Below are 21,808 nucleotides of genomic sequence, written 5' to 3'. Positions count from 1 at the left end.
AATACTGAGGGAAATAATAAAAAGGAATTATAAGTTTGTAACTTCATTAGTTACAAAGTAACTGTGTTTTTTCCTTTTTATCATGTTATTAGAATTTCATCTTATTTTAATCATGTCCTTGGAGTTTTTTATTTTCCTGTTCATCATGTCCTCATAGTAGATTAAAAACACTACATGTAAAACTATAAGATTATGGTAAAAAGAACTACACAAATCTTATTAATATAAAATAAAACTATGAATACTTGATAAACAAAAATCAAAGGGATCTATTCAGAGTAATTAATTATCACATACGCATACCTTACTCAAAGTGGATGAGAGGCAAGCTGTGGTTGTCCTTTCTAGCTTGAGGTCTGAGGAAGTTCTGTAATCGAGAAGAAACAGATTAAGTTGTTTTAATTCATAGCATTTATTATTAATTATTTTAGTTATTTTATCTAAAACTTATAACTATCGAGAGGCAGAATTTACCAGCAACACTATTGATCAGCACAACTTTCAGATCCCTTGAATATGAAGCAGACACTTCCAAAATCTCTAAGGAAAAGACTCTCTCTCTCTCTGTTTTTTTTTTTTTTTGAGATTTGTATACGAGATTGATCACAATGCACAACAACAGGCTTTGTTCAAACCAGAGGACTTCTATTTTTTTTTTTGGGAGAAAAAACAATTTTATATGTGAACTTAAGAGGAAGAAAAAAGACAACCTTTGAAGGGGATTTTTTTTTCCAAATATTTTTAGGCAGATGATTGACAAGAAAACAACAAAGCTGACGCAGGAAAATGATTTTTTTTTTTTTTTGAAAAGTAGCTTGTATGTGGAAAACAGCGAAATAAGTTTGATCTGAAAGCTGGGAAGAAGAAGGAGCGAATAGATATATGGAAGATACAACACAAGAATTAGAAGTCAGGACTTTTTAGCAAATGAATGTTTGGTTTTGAATGATTTCTTCAGAAACTTGAAGGAAACAGTAGAAGAACTTCGAAAAACAGAGAGGGCTGATAAAAGGTTTGAGAAATGGGGAGCAATCAATATCAGATGGTCCACAACGACAAGAAGACACTACGAAAGACACAAAAGATTTTTTTTTTTTTTTTGGGTTCTCTTTTGAGATTTTTATACAGGATCGAACACAATGAAAAGCAGCAGACTTGTTATAATATAATGCAGAAGATGAACAGCAAGGGGAAAAAAAAAATTCAACCGATTTTTTTTTTAATTTTTTATGGGTATATGATTGACAAGAAAACAAATTTGATGCAGAAAACAGACTCTCTTTTTTTTTGGGTTTTTGAAAAATAACTTCTATGTGGACGACAAGGAAACAAGTTTGACTTGAAAAATGAAACAAGGTCTGGCAGGAAAAAGAAAACAGAGAAAGAAAGTTGGGAACAAGGAGTGAACAGATATGACAGAGACAAGGAAATGATTTGGAATGATTTGTTTCTGAAACTTGTAAGGAAACAGAGGAAGAAATTTGAAGAACAGAGAGTGCTGAAAGTTTAAGAAGCAGGAGGCAATGAATATCTGATCTCAGTGTAAACAATGGCAATAGTAAGATGTGGAAGAAGAAGATCTGTAAGACGAACACATAAAAGAAAGACTAAAGCTTGCCTGCACATCAAGGAAAGGACCTTGTAAATTATTTTGGGGACTCAACTTTATACCTTGCTTCTTGTCCAGTCCTACAAATTATTCTTGAAAAAGAAAAGTAAAAGAACCATAATTACCTCCATGAAATTTGATTAAAAAAATGAATCATTTGAATATGAATTTGAAAAATACATTGATTATTAAAAAATTAATACGATCAAGAAACAAAGGTGATATAATTATACGTTCAATTTGATTCTTTAATTATATGAAGTGTCTTTTCAAACTTTTAATCTGAACACTGTTAGTTCCATTAGGTGATATAATATTTTTCATGCACCACACACGCATCAGAGTATTACACGGTTACTTCCTCTATATGGATTGGTCATTTCCTGAAACAAACACGTAATTTTACATATTTGTAACGTTATATTAAAAAAAAAAAAGTAAAGCATTAATTCATCTATAGATAATTTTAATAATTTAAATATCTTTCTTTAGTTAAAGTTAGGTAATTAAAATTAACTTATACATTTAAAATTGGAGGAAGAATGCATATAAAATAAAATTAATAAATAACCATAATTTATATTTTATGTTGAAATTTGAAAGACAGAGAATGCTAGAGTTTGAAGATTTAGAAGCAACGAATATCAACTTCGCTTGCAACAAGATGAAAACAAATTATTCTGTGAGAAAAGAAAAGGTGTAAAGAAAGACTTCAGGTTGCCTACACATAAAGAAAAGCATTGGAAATTACTTTGGAGACTCAATGTGTCCTCCAAATTATACTTGCAAACTTTTTATTTTATGAAACACTGGTATGTGCTTTAAACTAGACATGAACCTCAGGCCAATAAAAACTAAACATAAACTAACCCTTCGCTCTCGTGCCCCCCAGTGAAATTTTGAGAAAAACTTGAAAATTAAATCATTTTAATTATCAGAATGTAAATTAACTGTTTAAAAGCCAAAAATAAAGTAGTTATATCCAACATCCTCAAAATAGTTGCATCCAGCACCCTAATTATTTAAACTAAATTTTATGCATTCAATACACAAAAATATTTTTAAAACAACACCTCATATTCCAAAAAAAAAAATATGCAATTTTGTCTAGAAAACATTTCTTCTCAATAACAAAAGGCACCCAAAATTTAGAAGTTCAAAAAATATTTTAGGATATTAAATGCATCAAAAATTACTTTAAAATACTCTATGCTACTAGGAACATATATACAGTGCGAGTTGCACCAAAAATTGATTTAGGACATTGGAAACTGTGGAAAGAATATTTCAGAATTCTAGATGCTACTTAACCCTTGTTTAAAAAAGAAAAACATATATATCATTATGAACTCTCAACATGATATTCATTCCATAAAACAAACTCGGGTGCTTGTAAACCATGAGAAATATAGCACGTCAGAGAAGAGAGTAAAAGACTTATCTATGACGATCCTTTGACATCGTAATTTAAATCAATCAACCAATTCCCAAACGAAGCAGATATAAATATAAGTGACGTTCACCCACTTCGCTAACATTTGTATTTTGCCAATGATCTCATGCCCAACAGAGCCCCCCAACTGTAATATTCAAGCCAGCACCTTTTACAGCTCATTGCTCAGAAAAGCTTAGCGTTGGAATGAAATGGAATAGGAACCAGTGTTCGGATCTTGAACAGCTTTAAAGTTGTCAACGCTCATCCCAAACCGGCCCAACAAAGAATTGCCCATGTCTTTCAGCTTAGCTGCCCCAAGACAAAATTGTGTTAGCAAAGGGTCAGAATGGCATAATGTTGAAACAAATGCCACATTATTCCATTAGTATAATTACATACTCATCATTATATGTAACAGATCAAAGGCCTGTTATCTAATTTTTTTGACAACCAATGTATTGTCAGCTTATAGAAAGGAAAAATGGATCCGAGGCCATCATATTTGTATCTAAGGTTAATCCAAACCAGCCAACCAAACTAATTAGTTAATTTTTTTCGGATACCAAAAGGTTTAGGCCAACACCCATAAACCAGATCTGTATAAAGTTGCTCCCCCAAGATTTTCAATCAATAAAAGCTTGCCCAGTGTCCATTGCAAAGAACACAAACATAACACATCCTGAGCATTCGTTGAAGAGCAAGACTTCAGGATCACACTTAGGCGTTGAGTAAGATGAGTTACGCAGTAGATCCATAAATTGCACAATGTTTAAAATTAGTCATCAAGACCGCTTATAACTGCCAATTTACACCACAGTGCTCGAAAATTCTCTTGACAAGAGGCAAGAAGAGATCCCATTGTTAGAGCAACCATATCATATCATAAAAGGTCTGGTTTCTTCTTCCTTATTTTCGTTTTCTTATTCTTTTTTGATTAGGTATATGAGAATTTGGAACTCGTAATTATAAGCAGCGATATTTCCATCTATGCGTGGCAACATTTTCCCAATATACCTTGGGACCATGGATATCATGCCATGTCAATTTTTAGGGAAGAAGAAAGAAAGAGAACAGCCTGGAGAAAGTCATATTGGATAATAAATTACAAATTTCAACTATACAATAAGAGCAAATTTAAAAAGATAAAGTTTGGGAAAAAATATAATAAATAATTAGAAGTACAAAGATTATATAGCCGTGCTTACATTAAAAAAAGAAGAGCCCAAGATTTGGAAAAAAAGAAAAAAATTATATAGCTGTGCTTACATTAAAAAAAAAACCAAAAAGAGACCAAGATTTGACAAAGAGAAAATTCATCAAAGATCGAAGAGAAGGGGAAGAAATGAAGCAGAAAAAAACCAAACACCAAGTGTAAAAATCAAATAAAGCCGATAATTTAGGCCAAACTAATCAGCGTAAATGAGCGGCAAAAACTTTTTCCATTTTCCATCAGTTCAGCAATGGTGAATTTCATTTTCTCTGCTTTTTTACCAAGTTGATGTCGTAATATCAAATTAGGAAAAGACCATTTCCAACACCGTACACTGGTATGAGTTTGATCTTCATGAAATTTCTCGGCTTTTTTCAAGATCTCATCAATTCTTTCATGCCAACTTACTACATCAACTTCAATCTCTTTTCCATTTCTTCTTTCTGCTTCAACACGATGCTCTATGCGAACTTTTGTTGACCTCAACTCCTCAATTTTATCCTCTAGCTCCTTGTAATTTTCTTTGGAAGACAATAAACATTCCCCTTGCCTACCAATGGGTATCACAGTTAATTCTGCTATTTTTCCAGCAATAGCAGTGAGAACTTCCATTCTGTTCTTCCTGAATAAAATGTTAAGAAATTTAGTCCTAAAATAAATAGAAGTCACGAGTATCCCACCCCCTTAAATAAAATAGGAACGCATACCCAAACCACGCACATGTACGTATACAATTGCTCAACTTTAACTAATAAAACGCAGTACGATCAGCAGTGTATGTGTTCCTGCTCCCATCTCTTGCTCATTGTTTGCAACTTGCTTTGAATTTTATATATGATCGGCCCAAAAAAAACAACAAAGAAACGCACCATGGGATGTTCCTTTCCTCCGTTTTTTTCCCCCGTCCTCCAATAAACAAGTAGGACTAATAACATGGGTTAAACACATGGGTCTAACCTGTCGACCCGCCATATAGTCGGCTAAAAACCTACACGCCATTAGACAAATCATTTTAACCCGTACTGCGAGGCCTGCAACCTACTCGGGTTAGCCCACCAACCCACGGGCTGACCTCAAAAAAAATTTTATTCTAAATTTTTTTTAAAATTACTATAATTATATTATTATATATTATATCCTATCTAAAAAATTAAAAAAATACCTATATAATTTATTTGATGCTTTCAATTAAATATTTTAAGAAAAAATGAAGATATCATTATATTGTTTTGGGGATATTGAATAAGAAAAAAATATATTAAAAGATAAAAAAATTTATAAGAAAAAAAGTAAAATAATTGTTGACAGGTGGCTGGCCAATCCACCTTGTTTAGCCATCCTGTCTTCAAACAACACTTTTTAACCTGACTCATATAGGTTCAACCCATCACGGACTAACGTGCAACCTGCATGTTAACCCTTATTATCACCCCTATGAACAAGGTAGTGGAAAACATGAACATGCAAGAAAGGAATGGAACCAGAGTTGTACTATCAGCCCACGCTGCTTTCCAGCCGAAATATTAGCCCATACTGAATTAGTCAAACATTTCGAACCAGCACATATGATTTACTGCTTCAGTAAGGCCTAAACAATTGACCCAAAATAATATTAGGGTCGAGGTGGGAAAAAGGGCCAACACAGTTTGCTGGGAGGTTCGTCGTGGGCCACGGGATGCCTAGTGTGGGTTAGACCCACACTCTGCCAACCCAAACCTACGAACCTCCTCTTTTTTCATTTTTGTTTACATTTTAAAATATTTTATTTTAATTTTAAAAATTAAATTATACTCCTCCGATCCTTAATATAAGACTCATTTAACTAATTTGATTAAATTAAGGAAGTTAGGTAAGTTAGTTAATTATAAGAAAAGTGACATATTTTTTCTAAAACACCATAATCATTTTTCTTAATACCCCCTCTCCTCTTCTATTTGATTATGGTTGAGGGAGTATCTATAGGGATAATTTAGAGAAAATTAATAAATATGATAAATGGATTTTATATTTAGGACTAAAACCAACTCAATAATTGAGTCCTATATTGAGGAGCGGAGGGATAACTTTTTATAAACTAAATTTAAGTCGTTCTTTCCATGAAGCTATATAATTAAATTCCATGAAGCTATGTAGTTAAACTAACTCCAAAACTTATAAATATATTTATATATTTATTCTTTTATCATCACAATTTTACATAATTATTATATTAATATGGAAATGACATATCAGTAAAGAAAATGAGAAATCAAACATATAGTTACTAACATAAAATTGGACTATATTCAAATTAGGTACAAGATATTTATAGTTATATTCAAATTGGACTATATGGAGTCCTCATGTTGTTCCTAAACCAAAAGGTTTGTTTTAGATCTCAATCATAACATTTTATATTTATAGTTATATTTATATGCTGCACATCTAATACCGTTTCATATCCTCGCAGTTCGTTGCCGTTGATTATGTCTTTTATATATCTTTATTTTATGTTGTTGTTCTCTGGTGCCAAGTGAAAAGAATGTTTGATGAAATTATTTCTTTCAATTAAGGAAAATGTTTCGGCAAAGAGAGTGTGCATTGCTGTTCGGAAAAGCCTCAATTAATCCTGTGCATTTCGGTTCCTCTTCCATCCCTTCTTCACTCCGTGAATAAATTCCCACCCGACCCCCCTTCCAAAAAAAAAACATTTTGTTCTTATTTTTCTCCCTTAAAGTAAGTGAACTTCTTCTGCTGGCTATATTGTTTCTTTTTCTCATCCTATTTGAACAGTTAATTCAATGTAAAAGGCGTGTCAAGTGCTTGAAATTTGTGCCATGTTAGATGTAGAAGAGTTTCAATATCAGCCAGCTAAATTGCTGGTTCAGACTTGCTTGAGTGTGTTGGGCCTTCTGCTCTAACTTAGCAGTTTACTATAATGTTCTTGGCTAGTCAAGGGCTTCAATATTCTTGGAAACCCCCATCTTAATGCTTAACATGCTGTTAATCTATATCATAGATGGTTACTGCATGATGGTAGCTATCTTAGGTGGTTTAGGTTGTGTTTGGTATTCTGTTTGCAAGACCCAAACCCACTGAAAAACAAAGCATCCATAACCTCTCATTGAGGCAAAGCAAATCCTAAACCCATGTTTGACACAAATCAGCCATGGTCTTGCTTTGTCTGCTTTGCATTTTTTTTTTTTAAATCACGTTCTACAGACTCTAATCCAAACATATGTTAACTTTCCCAAGATTGCCATGGTCAATGAAGCGAATAGAGACTCTAAACTATGATTGGACCAAAGTCCAACCATGAATTAAGCTGAGCATGAGTCCAAATTTTGGGCAGAATTGTATAGTTCGTCTGATTAAAGTGGGACACAGCAGCCCTGCCAAATCTATTTGGCTGTATTAAAATTCACTTCATATAGTCATGACATAGGCCTAATAATAATAGGTGCTTCTCAGTTTACTCTGTCTTATGTGTGTTGATGCTGACCTGAGGATCCACGAAAATATTTCACTTCAATTACTTTACTGCTGGTAATTTTTTTTTTGGGACATCTGTATTGCATCCTAGCATGAAAAGAAATTGCTATTGAACTCAGATAATAAATAAATAAGTAAAAATGGTTATGGAACAGGTTTAGTTAGCAAATTGTGGAGTGGAATAAGGTTTTGTTTTTGTTAGCTACATGATAAGTCTCAGTCCTACCCGAAAAATTTTCTATAGGAAATTTTGAATTTTCATTCTTAATGATGTACTTACAGATCTCTCTCTGTTTTTTGGTAAAACCTCTCTGTTTTTTTATTTGGTTTACTTTTGGTTGTATTTGCAAATTATTATTCTTTTCCCCATTTCTTCCTGGTACATCATGGAGGTGCAGGAAGCCAGGAACTACGGCTGCTGGGGTAAAGGCTGCAGTAAATAACTTATAGACCCTCTCTCTCTGCATAATAGATCAGATGTGAATAAGTGAAATGTAATACTACTACCTATCTTGAGTTGTCAGGGCCAACCTTTAAGAAATTGGGGCAGAAACCCCCACCTAGTGTGCCTTAAAAATCTCCCATCATATGCACATCTTCTAGGAGCAACTTAAAATGAAGCCTATTCCTAACTTAAAACAATGGCCTAATAAAATTATCATCCAACACCATAAAAATAAGATCTTCTATTCTACCAACAACTTGACAACTTTAGATTTGCGATCCTTTTCAACATAGACAAGTTGCATATATTCTGATTCTGTCTTTTTTTCAAAAAGAAATTTATTGTTATTATTTTGATGACAGCTATGTTTGCTGGTAGTGCCCAACAACCATAGTTCCATTCTTTGGTGATCAACCATTTTGGGGAGAGCGAGTACATGCCAAAGGAGTTGGTAATATAACCCTCTGTCACTTCTAAGTTTGATAATATGAAAGAAGCATAATACTAAGACGCGGATTGTGATGCAAAAAAGCAATTTATGAGACATGTACTTGTCCCTGTTTTATCACATTACCAAGATATGGTAACTGACCTTCCTGGTGGATTTACATGAGGTGCACGGAAAGAACTTCATCAAGTTGCACCTCTCAGACATGCTGTTGAAATATTTTTGAAACAAGATTAACTGTGACACTTGAACTTGTTACCCACATATGGAACCATATACTGTAAGAATTAAAATGCAGCCAAGTCTTAGTCAAGCTTAACGTGATCCATCCTAGTTTGGGGCATTGCTGGAGACTCACTTATGATGAACCCTTCCATGTGACCTGCTTTATTAGTACCTATCGTGTAAACCTTTCTACAAACCCAAGATTTCCATTTAATTTTGATACACACACACAGAGAGAAAGATAGTTCATTTATGAGAAGATAAAGTGGTACATCAATGAAGGACAAGAAATCCTCCCAATATGCAGCCAGAAACCTGCAAAAGTCTTGGTATACAGGACCACCACCTATGACTTCTCTCTGCTTTTGCTTGCTAGCTGAGAAGAACTAGTTTTCAGCTACGATGATAGGACTTGCCTATCACCCATGGTTGAGGTGTCGTGCAAAGCATATCAGTTATTTGAAACTTTAAGGAAGTTTATGATTACCACTCTAGCAGAAATTCTACCACCATCATGTTTATATGTGCAATATGATGTGATTCCAGGTAAAGGATTGTGCACTTGAACTAGCAAAGGCCATGGAAATTGAGGATGGGATGGAAGGAGCGGTGAAAGCCCAGAACCCACGCCATCAAGTTTGTTCGCTACGCGTAGATGTTTTGGTTGCTCCTGATTTTGATCAAGCAAGTTGTGCAGTTCCCACCTTGTAATCTATAATTTGAATTGCAGTTTATCGTTTCTGAGTTTGTGAAATTGCTTTGTGCATTCTTCTGCTTTTAATCTATAGAATTCAGTTCACAATTCAAGCGACATACGCAACTGTTCCATTTGATGTAATTATAAATGTCTGTGCAGATCAGTCGGATTAACGAGGGGAAAATGAATGAACTTTGACAGATGTTATGGAGAATTTAGAAAGGGGACAAGGAATATCGTTTATATCAGATTAAGATTTAAAAATTGAAACATTCTTTGAATAATAGATATAATTTATTATATATACTCCATAGTTTTTAACGCTGTTACTTATAATCTGACTTGACCTTTTAAAAGTTATTATCATTTGAAAATCGGTACTAATAATAAATTTTAATTTTTTTTAGAGATGCTGATTTTATTCAGTTGGGAAAATTTAAGGGTGTGTTTGGATTTTTTAAAAGTTATTATCATTATTCGAAAATCAGAACTAATAATAGATTTTAATTTTTTTAGAGATGACAAATTTTATTCAGGTCTTTATTATTCATTCGTCATTGGGAAAATTTAAAGGTTTATTTGGATTTGAGTTAAGAAATAGAAGTTGGTTGTAATGAATTTATAAAATTCATTTATAGGATAGATTTTTGTGTATAATTGAAAAGCATGTAATAGCAGCTTATGAGATAGTCATACTTTTGGATTCGTAATTAGTTTTAGCGTGTAGATAGCTAGGTTATGAAATAATTACGTATTTGGATTTACAATATATTTTGATATGCACAGAAGGTGTTTGGATATTTTCCAAGACAGCTGTGATTTTGGGTTTTATAATTGACTTTAAGATGAATTCAAATAGGCACTGGATTTAAACTTTAATAGCTTCTTTCACAAATAGCGAAGGATTCAAATAGCACAGAAGGTGTTCTTGGACTCAAATGTCATGTACAACTAAAAATTTCTTTCGGCTTAGTTTTTTTACCCCCTAAAGAAGAACGAAAAAGGTTGGAACTTTTCGCTTGAATTATAAAAAGCAAAACTGAAAATTTTGGATCTACGAAGTGTTTGTACTAATTAGCTGTCTACATTTACAACCCAAGCCAACCCAATGATAGCGTTGGCGTGGTAAACGCAGCTAACTTGTCTACTTCTCTGCTCTGTTTTGTTTTTTTTTTCCACCGAATTTTCAATAACACTACTCCTTCTTCAAATATCAATTCTTCTACTGATAAAAATGTACTATATCTTATTCTTAATATAAAAGCTATATAATTAATTTGGAAAGATTAAAAAAATTAATTAAATTTGTTGATTGTAATGAATGTGCAGTGACTTCCCCAAATTACTTTTTTAATCATATACATTAAAAATAATTCTTGGTGAGAATCCCTTACAATCAATAAAATATTTTAGAGAAAATAATATAAATTTGAAAGATAAAATATATTAAGATCTTATATTTATTATCAAACACAACTTCAACTAGCTCTTATGTTTAAGATCAGAAAAGGCAGTATAATGACGAAGAATAAGACCCATTCATCAACGTATTGATCGATAAAACAAATCCATTCTGCTCTGAAAGACTCTGGCAGAAGACAAACGAATCCTATTTTGTTTACATTGAACAGGGGAACTCAAAAACAACCACACGAGAGAATAACGACATTGATGCGTGCTACAATGAATCAAGTCTTTATGAATCAAGTCCACTCTGAGTGGTCCTCAAAATAATTTAAGTAGTTGTTTTTGAAAAGTACATTCCAATTTCAAACAAGACGATCAATCTAGGCAGGAAAACATCCAGGTTCATTTTATGAGGCCCACTCTGTCCCAATAAATGAGGACTGAACCCTAATTTTATGAGACACTAAGCCAAATTCTTTGCAGCTAATGAACAGTAAAGGTAATGAACCCTGAACATGTTTTCTTCACTTTAGAATGACTTAACATTAATCTCCCACGTTGCAATCCAAAACCATATAATTAAAATAGTACCCTTAAAAGGATATGGCACTTCCAATGTGCGTTGTCTATAATATTGTGCAGCAAACAGATCACGAAACCAGCATAACAAAGTAAATACATAAGTGTTGACGAAGAAAATTTCAAAGCAAGTAGCTCTAAGAGAGTACACAAAAACTTCAGGATTCAATAAATTCGTCTAGCCTACTGGCCTTGTCAAGCAACAACACTAAGGACTCCTCCACAGAAGCTAACTCCTTCTTCATGGACTCAAGCTGAGCTTTGAGAGTGGAAGCTTGACCTTTGGTCTCCTCAACCTTTCTCTTGATGTCTTCTCCATCACCACATTCCTCAACGCATTTATACACGTAACTGAGCCATGAAGCATCAAAGTCAACCACTTCTAAGATGCTACAACACTCTTTGACGTAGTTTCGATCATCTTCTATGAAGTGGCCTCTTTGAGTGGTCCTCAAAATGCGAGTTACTTCAGCAAATAAGGAAAAGGAGGATGAAGCAAGCACTCTTCGTCGCTTTTTGTTTAGCCAATCAAGCACTTGAGGATGCCGCTTGACCCCAGCCTCCAGATACGGTATGTTCTGTTCAGGAATGTCAATCATTCCCTTGTAGTTTCTAAAAATGTTTGATTTCTGTGTTGATGAAATCATGGGTTCTGCAGCTTGTGAAGGTGACGGATCAAAAGCTGAATCAAAAAACAAACATAAAGAACAGGTTGAGGCAAATTTCGAAGAAATGAAAAAAAAAAAAAAAAAAAAGCTTTTTCTTTCCCTATCAATTCATGTCAAATTGATCTGAGCTTGCAAAATGAAATCAATACCTGCTTCGTGAATCATGGTTGAGTTTGGTGCATTTTCAGCAGCAGGAATCGAAGGCTTCTGAATGGCATCACTCATCATTCGAGTCTCAATATACGAATCACGTGATTCTTCTAGTAGTTTTTTATGATCATCATAATAGACTTATTAGTTCATCCGAAAAATACTACAAAGAAAAAAGATACAGAACAGGACAAGAACCTATTTTTTGTGCAGTTGCAAGTTTCTCTGAATGTTGGTCAGTTTGAATGAAGGGTTTGTCCATGGGGTCATGGATCTCTTGAGTTCCAACAGCTAAAAAAGCAATTAAAAAATTATGAGACGAGAGTTTCTTCAAAATAAAAATAAAATACTTCATCCTGAAGAGAAATTAATCCAATACTTTCTTTCTTGTCACTAGTTCCAAAGGTTTTGGGCTGGTTGAATGAATTCTCTTTGGGACAAGTTTTTGACTTATATAATCCTTCTACCAAATTTTGATTAACATGATAGAAAGTTAAAATCATAGATTAATCAAGCAAGAGCATTAGATCAAAGATCCATCAAAACGAGATTAGAACCTATGTCCTGTACTGCATGTGCTTCCTGGGCAGTTTGAATTAAGGGTTTTTCGGTAGTCTCGTTCATCTCTGGAGTCAAAAAGCCAAACAAATAAGCTTAGAAAATATTTGGCAAACAAAACAACGCAAGGTATTGTAAAGGAAAAAAAAAGAAGAATGCTTCTAAAATTTAAAAGACGAGAGGTCATTTGAGGCCCTTTTCTCCGGTATATTTGAGTTGGCACAATATAAGGTTGTGGTAGTTAATTAAGCAAAAGAATACTGAATTAAAACAAATGCAAGGACATACATGAGGCCTGGGTGAACGAACTCATAAGATGCCAAATTTCCAAGTCATGTGATTCTTTCAAAAGATTTCTCACACGATAAGAAGTTAGAAACATTAATTATGAAAATGAGTACTACAACAAGGGCAACCCATGGATCCTGAAATGCAGTAGAAATTGGTGCCTTTAATAGTTATAACTTATAACCAGTGGTCTTCTGGTGACCTTGCATATATATCTGTTGAGTCTAATACTAAGTGAATAAATAAAAAATACTAATACTATAATACGAATTATTTGACATGAGGTTTTAACAAAATAAAAATAATTTCCTTCCCCCTAACAAGAGCGATAACAATGGTGGTGAAGATCTGATTAAGAAAATTCTCAGAAATGGGAAATTTTAAGTTAGTGATTCTTCTGTAGTTGATTTTATTTCCCATGATAGCAAGTAAGGATAATTTCTCCAAATGAACTATGCCTATATGATGAGTGCAATAAAAATGTGTGGTCGAACTTTCTGCAGAAGAAAGAAGGTCATGGAATGTACCAAAGCAGAGTGATGATATTTCAATTACAGTATAGGTATTGTGGTCCGGATGATCAAATTTTAACGTGGACGAATTTTAAAATCTCGTAATTCCTCTAATGTATTTCAATTCGCATAAAAGAAAGTCAGAAAAAATTAATAAGCCAAGTACTATAATGGACATGCATTACCCTATAAGAAGCAATTTGGATAATCTGTCACATGTTAAAATAATATCAGTACCTGCATCACAAACTCCTGTGGGGCTAAGAGCACTTTTAGCAGCTTCAACCAATGGCCTTTCAATGTTCTCACCCATCTCTTCAGTCCCCTCAGTTAAACCTGTTAGTTTTAAAAAATTGAGAGTAAATAGAATGATATAACATTTTAACAAAATAAAAAATATCTTACATCTAAACACTCTGAAGAAAAACAAAACCAAAAGAAGAGGAAGAAAGAAGAACATTACTTTCTTTATTGTTGACAGTTGTGGCTTGCTCGAATACATTCTTGCTAGATTGAGTCCTTGAGTCTTGTGATTTTTCTATTAGTTTACAATTCCCATAATAGCATATTAGAATCAATAATTAATTTTTAAAAAAAACGGAGAGCTTTGTTTCAAGGAGCCTAAACAAAGCTCCTCTCATATTAGTGAGAAATTTAATGTAGAATGGCGTGAGGTTGTAGATAAAATAATTAATAAATTCCTTCCTTCTTACACGTGAAAGAAATTATTTATGTATGTTCTCTGTGGCTAATACTAAAGGTGGTCATTTAATCAAACGATTTGGCATCTACAGAAGTTTTCTAGTAGTGTCAATTATTTTTAGATGATTTCGGATTATAAAAATCAGAATGCGAAGTATCTCACCCAAAAAAAAAAAAAATTAATCAAGCCAATGAATATGATAACAAAGCGTCACTAAGCACTCTATTGAACAAAAGGAATCAGTAATTAAATATACCAAAGGATAGTGATAGTGATAAATAGCTAAGACACTCAAACCTGTAAAAGAAATTAAGGCCAAAGTCAAAGAAACATGTGATTATTTATGGCAAATAGCAGAATGCAAGGCAATCTCAATACCTTTTTCTTCATTTGTAGAAGGACTGGAGGCAATTTGAGTAACCGGAGCCAAAGGCCTCTCCGTACCTGACGAGGCTTGCTCATTCAGCTCTTTGTCATAAGATTGACTTGGAAGTTTGTGTGTTTCTCGCTTCCCAGTGTTTGCAATTTGATTAGGCTTCCATTGTCCTACTTGCTCCCCAGAGCTTGATGCTGTGGTAGTACTGGCGCTCATTTGATGAGTTTGACTACTTTTGGTAATATCACTTGAAGATTCCTTATAGTTCCCTTCATCTCCTTCTTGAGTTGCCTGATTAAGATAGGCACACAAGATGACCTCAACGCACATTTAGATTCAAATTTGTACCCATATTTAAGTTTTCATTTGACTGTGTCTAAGTTTTACATATTTTTTCACTCAATCATATGTTGCTGCAGCAAAATATTGTCTAAATTTAGTTCTTTAGATTTTACAAATGGAGCTTGAGACACATACATGATATTACAGAAGTGTCAATCATCTCAGAATTTATTTTGTAGCATACATACCTCTGTGAACAAATGGTGGATAGTGGTGTTAAGGTCTTCTTTCCAGCGTCTTTTCTCATTTTCCACTGTCACTGATTTTAGAAATGGGGCAATAATGATTCCAGATGAGAAATTTTGCATTATGGGGCATCCTGTCACTTCCAATGTCACCAAAGAGGAGAATATGAAGGTGTATTTCCCAGAGCAAAAGCTTTTGAAACGTGATAGACAAGTTAGTTCCAAATGCTGCAAGCTTTCAAATATGATTTCTTCTTCTGATCCTCCTTCACCAGTCATCACAACCTCCTCTAGCATCCCACAATTGTTAGCTGTTAAGCTTGTGAGGCAGACAAGACTTTTAGCCGTGAAAGGTGTCATGAAGTACATCAAGCCATAGCAATCCTCTACTTTCAAGGTGGTTAAACTTGCGAAAGATGTCGAAGGTGGTGCTAGTGTTCTTAACTTAGAACATTCCCAAATACGAAGGTCTTCAAGGTTTTGAACTAGTGGATGTGATGCTGAGTCGTCATCAGTCCATATGTGCTTAAGTTTCTCCAATTGATATAGCCACAACGTTTTAATTTGGGTGGGGATTTCAATACAACAATGATCAATTTCTTCTGAATGAAAAAGTGTTTCAAAAGAACTGCAACGTGCTTGAAGGTCGGTTATAGCTGGAAATATTTGGATCAAATCATTCAGAAACTTTATTGGAGTTTCTTGAAAATATTGCAAACGAAGCATTTTGATGCTCTGAAATAGATTTTTCTCATATTTGCCATTCAATATCCATATAGTGTCCTTTTCATTTAATGGCAACTCTTCCAAATTTTGAGACACCTGAAAAAGAGAAAATATAATTTGCTTCTTCCATCATATAATCTACTAAGAAGATAACATAAAACATTTTTTTATACTTTTACAAACCACATATATAATTATAGTTTTCCTCAACCATGCATCTTTTTGTCTAGAGAAAAAAATGTAATTAAAGAAAGACACAAGAAATTAAAAAAAAAAAAAGGATGCATACCTTTTCAATATAAAACAAAGCTTGTTCGATTTGCGACTCATTGTCACCCTCCCTAAGCAGTTGGGAATTCAAATGGTCAAATGCAAATATTTGCAATTTTTCACATCCACGAACATTTAACCACTTCAATGAAGGACACTCTAGAGTATATCTTTTAGGATAGAAATTAGTGAGCTGTGTCAGATTCAATAACCTCAAGATTGTTAAACGAGGAAAATCAAACTTGAGTCCCTCTAATCCTTCTGCAATTGAAACAATTTCCTCAGCACCACAAGACTCAATGTGAAGCTCTTCAAGTCGCCTCAAATCTTGGCATAGTGAGACCGAAAACAAACATTTCAGGTGTTGGCATTTATCAACTTCCACAATCTGTAAATTTTCAAAGCTGATTACTTCTCCGGCTTCTCTGTTCCATATGCATTTCAATTTTGGAAGCCCAGAGAGTGTTAATTTCTTCAACCGACTGACTTCCTTTGATCCTATTGCTTTCTCATCCAATGCTTTTACATCAAATACCGCTTCTAATGAATCACACTCTGATACTTCCAGTTCCTCCAATGTATATAACAATCGCAGTAAATTTGATGAAAAAATCACGTTGGACAAGAATGTACATTTTCGCACCACTAGATGGTTCAAATTGCAGAATATATTTGGCCCATCTTGGCCATACCATAGTTCTTTCAGTTCTGGATATACAGAAAATTCCAAAAGACTGAAGCTACTAAATGCCACCTGTGCAAATAATTATCAAGGTAAGGAAAAACAAAGGGAAGGGAAAACATAATAAGGGCACCGAAGCAAATTAAACAATAAAATTTTGTTACTTTCAGTTAGTACAATTAATACTATTCAATCAAAGTATTAACTAACAATTATGTTGGCAAAAACAAAAATTATAAAAATATCCAAGTTAAACATAAACACAGCCTCATCTTTATTTTGTTAATGCTTTTACCGTAATGGCACCAATATATGATTCTGGATTACATAAGAAATTTGTATTTTTTTTAATTCATCTAAAACTTAAGATATATCCAAATAGATACACCAAGAAATAAGATGAGTGAATAATAAAGGCTAATAAAAGCTATACAATCATGAAAATAAATATTTACAATAAAAATTAAAGATATTTCCATAATCATTTTTCTTTATACATAAAAAATTGGCTTTTCTGACAGTTTGCTTATACCATTTTCTCATCGTATGTAAGGGGAATAAAGAATGATTTTTTAGTAAAATCAAAACATACCTTGTCCGCAAACATCTTGTTCATTGTCTTATTCAGATCACCTTCCCAATACACGTTTCCATCTTCTTCTTTTGATGATATCTTTCGAAGCTTTGGTGTGCTTGTGTCTCTCCCGGCTGAGAAGGTGTTCATTCTTGGGCATTGCTCAATGACAACTTTTTTTAACATCGGAAAGTTTAAGAAGTAATTGGAGGAGCAAAACCTCTTGATCATTGGCAAACACTTGAGCTCCAAAATTTCTAAGCTTCTGAATGCAATTTTATCTTCAGATCCCTCCCTCTCTTCTGCCACAACTTGCTCAAGTGAATTGCACTTCTTTATTTTCATTGTTGTTAATTTGACCAGGCTTCTTGCAGTTGAGGAGGTAATTAAGTGAAGCAATCCATTGCAATTTCCCACCTTCAAATCTGTCAGGTGATGGAAAGTTACAGAGGACGGCGCTAAGTGTTTCAAATTGGAACAATTATAGACCTGTAAGTCTTCAAGAACCTCTAGGACAGGATCTATTCGAAATCCTTCTTTGCATATACGCTGGAGATCATCCAACTGACTGAGTGTCAATGCTTTAAGTCGTGCTCCAGTTTTAGATTTTCCTTTGTCATCTATAGGTATTTCTTCTTGGAATATCTCCCTGAAAGAACTCCATTCAACAAGTAGATCATTGACAGTGGTTATGTTTTGGAGAACCCAATAGGGAAAAGTGGCATCATCATCTTTGTAGAAATATGATATGATTTGATATGATTTGATATGTAAATATTATGTAATTATGATTAGGATATGATATTATCATAATGAGCCATTAATGCAGAGGCTCCTCTCACTTGTATATATATGTGTATACTCTGATCAATGAAATACAAGAGAATTATTTTCCATATTATTCTATTTCCTACATGGTATCAGAGCGTGGGAATTTTCTTTCTGGGTGTTAATTTTCGGTTGCTACAGTACCGCCGCCGCACTGTTCACTCGGCGTCCGTACATTGTCCGTACAGTCCGTACGCCTGCACTGTTCATCGACTTTTCCGGCGCACTGCACTGTTCACTCGGCGTCCGTACAGTCCGTACGCTCTGCACTGTTCATCGACTTTTCCGGCGCTCTGCACTGCTCACTCGGCGTCCGTACAGTCCGTACGGTTTATTACTTTCTGGCGTTCTGTTTCGTTTCTGGCGCATCTCCGGCACGCTGTTTGTGCAATTCAGTTCTGTTTGCAGCTCCCTGTGTAGCTGTTGGCCTTTTCACTGCCTTGGTATTCATTAGGTAATCCAGGTATCGTGCTTTGTGTTCCTGTGTAACACTCTTTCGCATTCCCTTTGGTTAGTGCACTTCATCTATGGCGGAAATTAAATCTGTCTCGGAGCTTGTCCCAACTATTACTAAAATTACTGATCACAAGTTGACTTGGGTAAATTATTTGGATTGGAGTAAAACCATTCGCCTCTATCTGCGGAGCATTGAGAAGGAAGACCATCTGACTGATGATCCTCCAACAACTGATTCCAAAAAGACCTGGTTGCGGGATGATGCACGGCTATTTTTCCAGATCCGTAATTCCATTGACAGTGAGATTATTCCCTCTATTAATCACTGTGAATTGGTTAAGGAACTAATGGATTATTTAGATTTTTTGTATTCAGGAAAAGGAAATATCTCTCGTGTTTACGAGGTCTGCAAAGCTTTCTATCGTTCTGAAAAACAGGATCGTCCTCTCAAAGCCTACTTTATGGACTTTAAAAGGATGTATGAAGAACTGAATGTGTTAATGCCTCTTACTGCTGATTTGAAGGTTCAGCATAAGCAACGGGAGCAAATGGCTATTATGAGCTTTCTTACTGGTCTCCCACCTGAGTACGACACAGTTCGGTCTCAAATCTTATCCGGATCTGAAATTTCTGACCTTCAAGATGTGTTTTCCAGAGTAATGAGAGCTGAGAATCTCTTGCCACCAGCTGCTAGTATTCCTACAAGTGCCTTGCTCAGTAAGGGCACCTATGAGACTCGTAGTCCTATTGATAACCGCGGGGGGCCTACCCGTGGTGGTTCGAAGCAAGGGGGAGCCCCTTCTGACTCCAGTGGGGTAGTGTGTTATTACTGCAAAGAACCGGGGCATACAAAACGCACATGTCGAAAACTTCAGAATAAACAGCAACGGAATAACTCTGCCCACGTGGCTACACAAGCCAGTGACACAGTCACGATTTCTGCTGCTGAGTATGCCCAGTTAAAATCTACTACACCGTCTGTGAGTGCCGCAGCTACAACAGGTAATAATGCTACTGCCCTTGCTTCTTCTTCCTCAAAGTGGATCATAGATTCCGGGGCTACTGATCATATGACAGGTAACAGCCATCTCTTCTCCTCTTATAATGCTTTTGCCAATCCGTCAAGTGTTTCCATCGCTGATGGTTCCCAGTCTCAAGTTCTCGGTTCTGGCACTGTTAATCCCACACCCTCTATCCGTTTGTCATCTGTGCTAAATGTTCCTAAACTTGCTTTTAATCTCCTATCTCCCAGTAAACTCACCCGTCAACTAAACTGTTGGGTCTCACTTTTTCCTTCTCATTGCTTGATACAGGATCTTTTGACGAGGCGGATTATTGGTAGAGGTTATGAATCTGGCGGGCACTATATACTGGATGATCGGGTGTCTCATGCGGTAGCTTGCGCTAGCAGTCATTCTCCCTTTGAAGTTCATTGTCGATTGGGTCATTTGTCTCTATCTTCTCTTAAGAAAGTTTATCCTCAATTTCAGCATTTGTCGTCTTTAGATTGTGAGTCATGTCAGTTTGCCAAGCATCATCGTCTTCCTTTAGTGTCTCGTGTCAATAAACGGGTTTCATCCCCTTTTGAGTTAGTCCATTCTGATGTTTGGGGTCCTTGTCCTGTAGAGTCCAAAGCAGGGTTTAAATACTTTGTTACATTTGTTGATGATTATTCCCGGACAACTTGGTTATATTTAATGAAACATCGTTCTGAATTGTTTTCCCATTTTTGTGCCTTTTGTGCTGAGATTAAAACTCAATTTAATGTTTCTATTCGCACCTTACGAAGTGATAATGCTAAAGAATATCTCTCTGCTTCGTTCCAATCTTACATGCTTCAAAATGGTATACTTCATCAGTCGTCTTGTGTCGATACACCAGCTCAAAATGGTGTTGCAGAAAGAAAAAATCGCCACCTACTTGAGGTGGCCCGTGCACTTTTGTTTCAAATGCAGGTTCCTAAACCATTTTGGGCTGACGCGGTCTCCACTGTCTGCTTCCTTATTAATCGAATGCCTTCCTCTGTTCTTGATGGTAACTCTCCTTTTTCTACCCTCTTTCCTTCTAAGCCTTTGTTCCCTATTGCTCCTAAGATATTTGGGTGTGTCTGTTTTGTGCGGGATGTACGTCCATCTATTTCAAAGTTAGACCCAAAGTCTCTTAAATGTGTCTTCCTTGGATACTCTCGGGTCCAAAAAGGTTATCGTTGTTTCTCACCTACTCTCAATCGTTATTTAGTATCTGCAGATGTCACCTTTCAGGAGTCCACACCATATTTCTCGCATTCTTCCCCACCTGCTCCACCTGCGGAGGAGGATGACCTTCTAATATACTCTGTCACCTCACCATCACTGTCGTCGCAAGCACCCGCTCCCGCACTCGTTCAACCTTTGATCGTGTGTATACACGACGGTCAACGGAGATTACTACCGCCACGCCAGCTTCTATTCCTCCCTGGTCCGCCTCGCCCTCAGATCCTGAGTTGAGCAACACTGAACCTCGTTCTGACCCTAATCCTGAGACACCTCCTGTTCCAGACCCGGATGCCTCTCTTGATCTACCCATTGCCCTTCGCAAAGGTAAACGTACTTGTGCCCATCCTATTTCGTCCTTTGTTTCATATGACCGCTTGTCTCCTGTGTCCAGTTCCTTTGTTGCCTCCCTAGATACTATCTCTGTGCCCAGAACTATTCGTGAAGCCTTGGCCCACTCAGGTTGGCGTGCTGCAATGGAAGAGGAGATGGCGGCCCTTGATCGAGCTGGTACATGGACCCTGGTCGATTTACCGGCGGGTAAAAAGGCCATTGGATGTAAATGGGTGTTAACTCCGAAAACTAAGGCTGACGGCACACTTGACCGCCTTAAGGCTCGCCTTGTGGCTAAAGGTTATGCACAAACCTATGGCATTGACTATTCCGAAACCTTTTCTCCTGTTGCTAAGCTCTCATCTGTCCGTCTGTTCAT

The 21,808-nt window shown here is 35.5% G+C and overlaps 1 protein-coding gene across 1 annotated transcript in view; it reads right to left on the bottom strand.

The window, feature by feature from the left end:
- LOC114745192 (uncharacterized) overlaps positions 1-18,890 on the bottom strand; it is a 56,099-nt gene extending 37,209 nt beyond the window's left edge. Inside the window, exons 1-2 of the mRNA XM_028933344.1 lie at positions 18,727-18,890; positions 17,579-18,209 (exon numbers count right to left, since the gene is read on the bottom strand). Of these exons, the coding sequence (XP_028789177.1) occupies positions 17,579-18,209; positions 18,727-18,890 (795 nt within the window). The remainder of the gene's footprint in view (positions 1-17,578; positions 18,210-18,726) is intronic.
- Between the last annotated feature and the right edge of the window lie 2,918 nt (positions 18,891-21,808).

This window comes from Neltuma alba, unplaced genomic scaffold, assembly GCF_004799145.2.
Source record: "Neltuma alba isolate B1F8T4 unplaced genomic scaffold, ASM479914v2 tig00004558_pilon, whole genome shotgun sequence".
Classification (NCBI taxonomy): domain Eukaryota; kingdom Viridiplantae; phylum Streptophyta; class Magnoliopsida; order Fabales; family Fabaceae; genus Neltuma; species Neltuma alba.
Note: the sequence above shows the minus strand (reverse complement) of the source record. Positions and strands in the feature narration are given on the sequence as shown.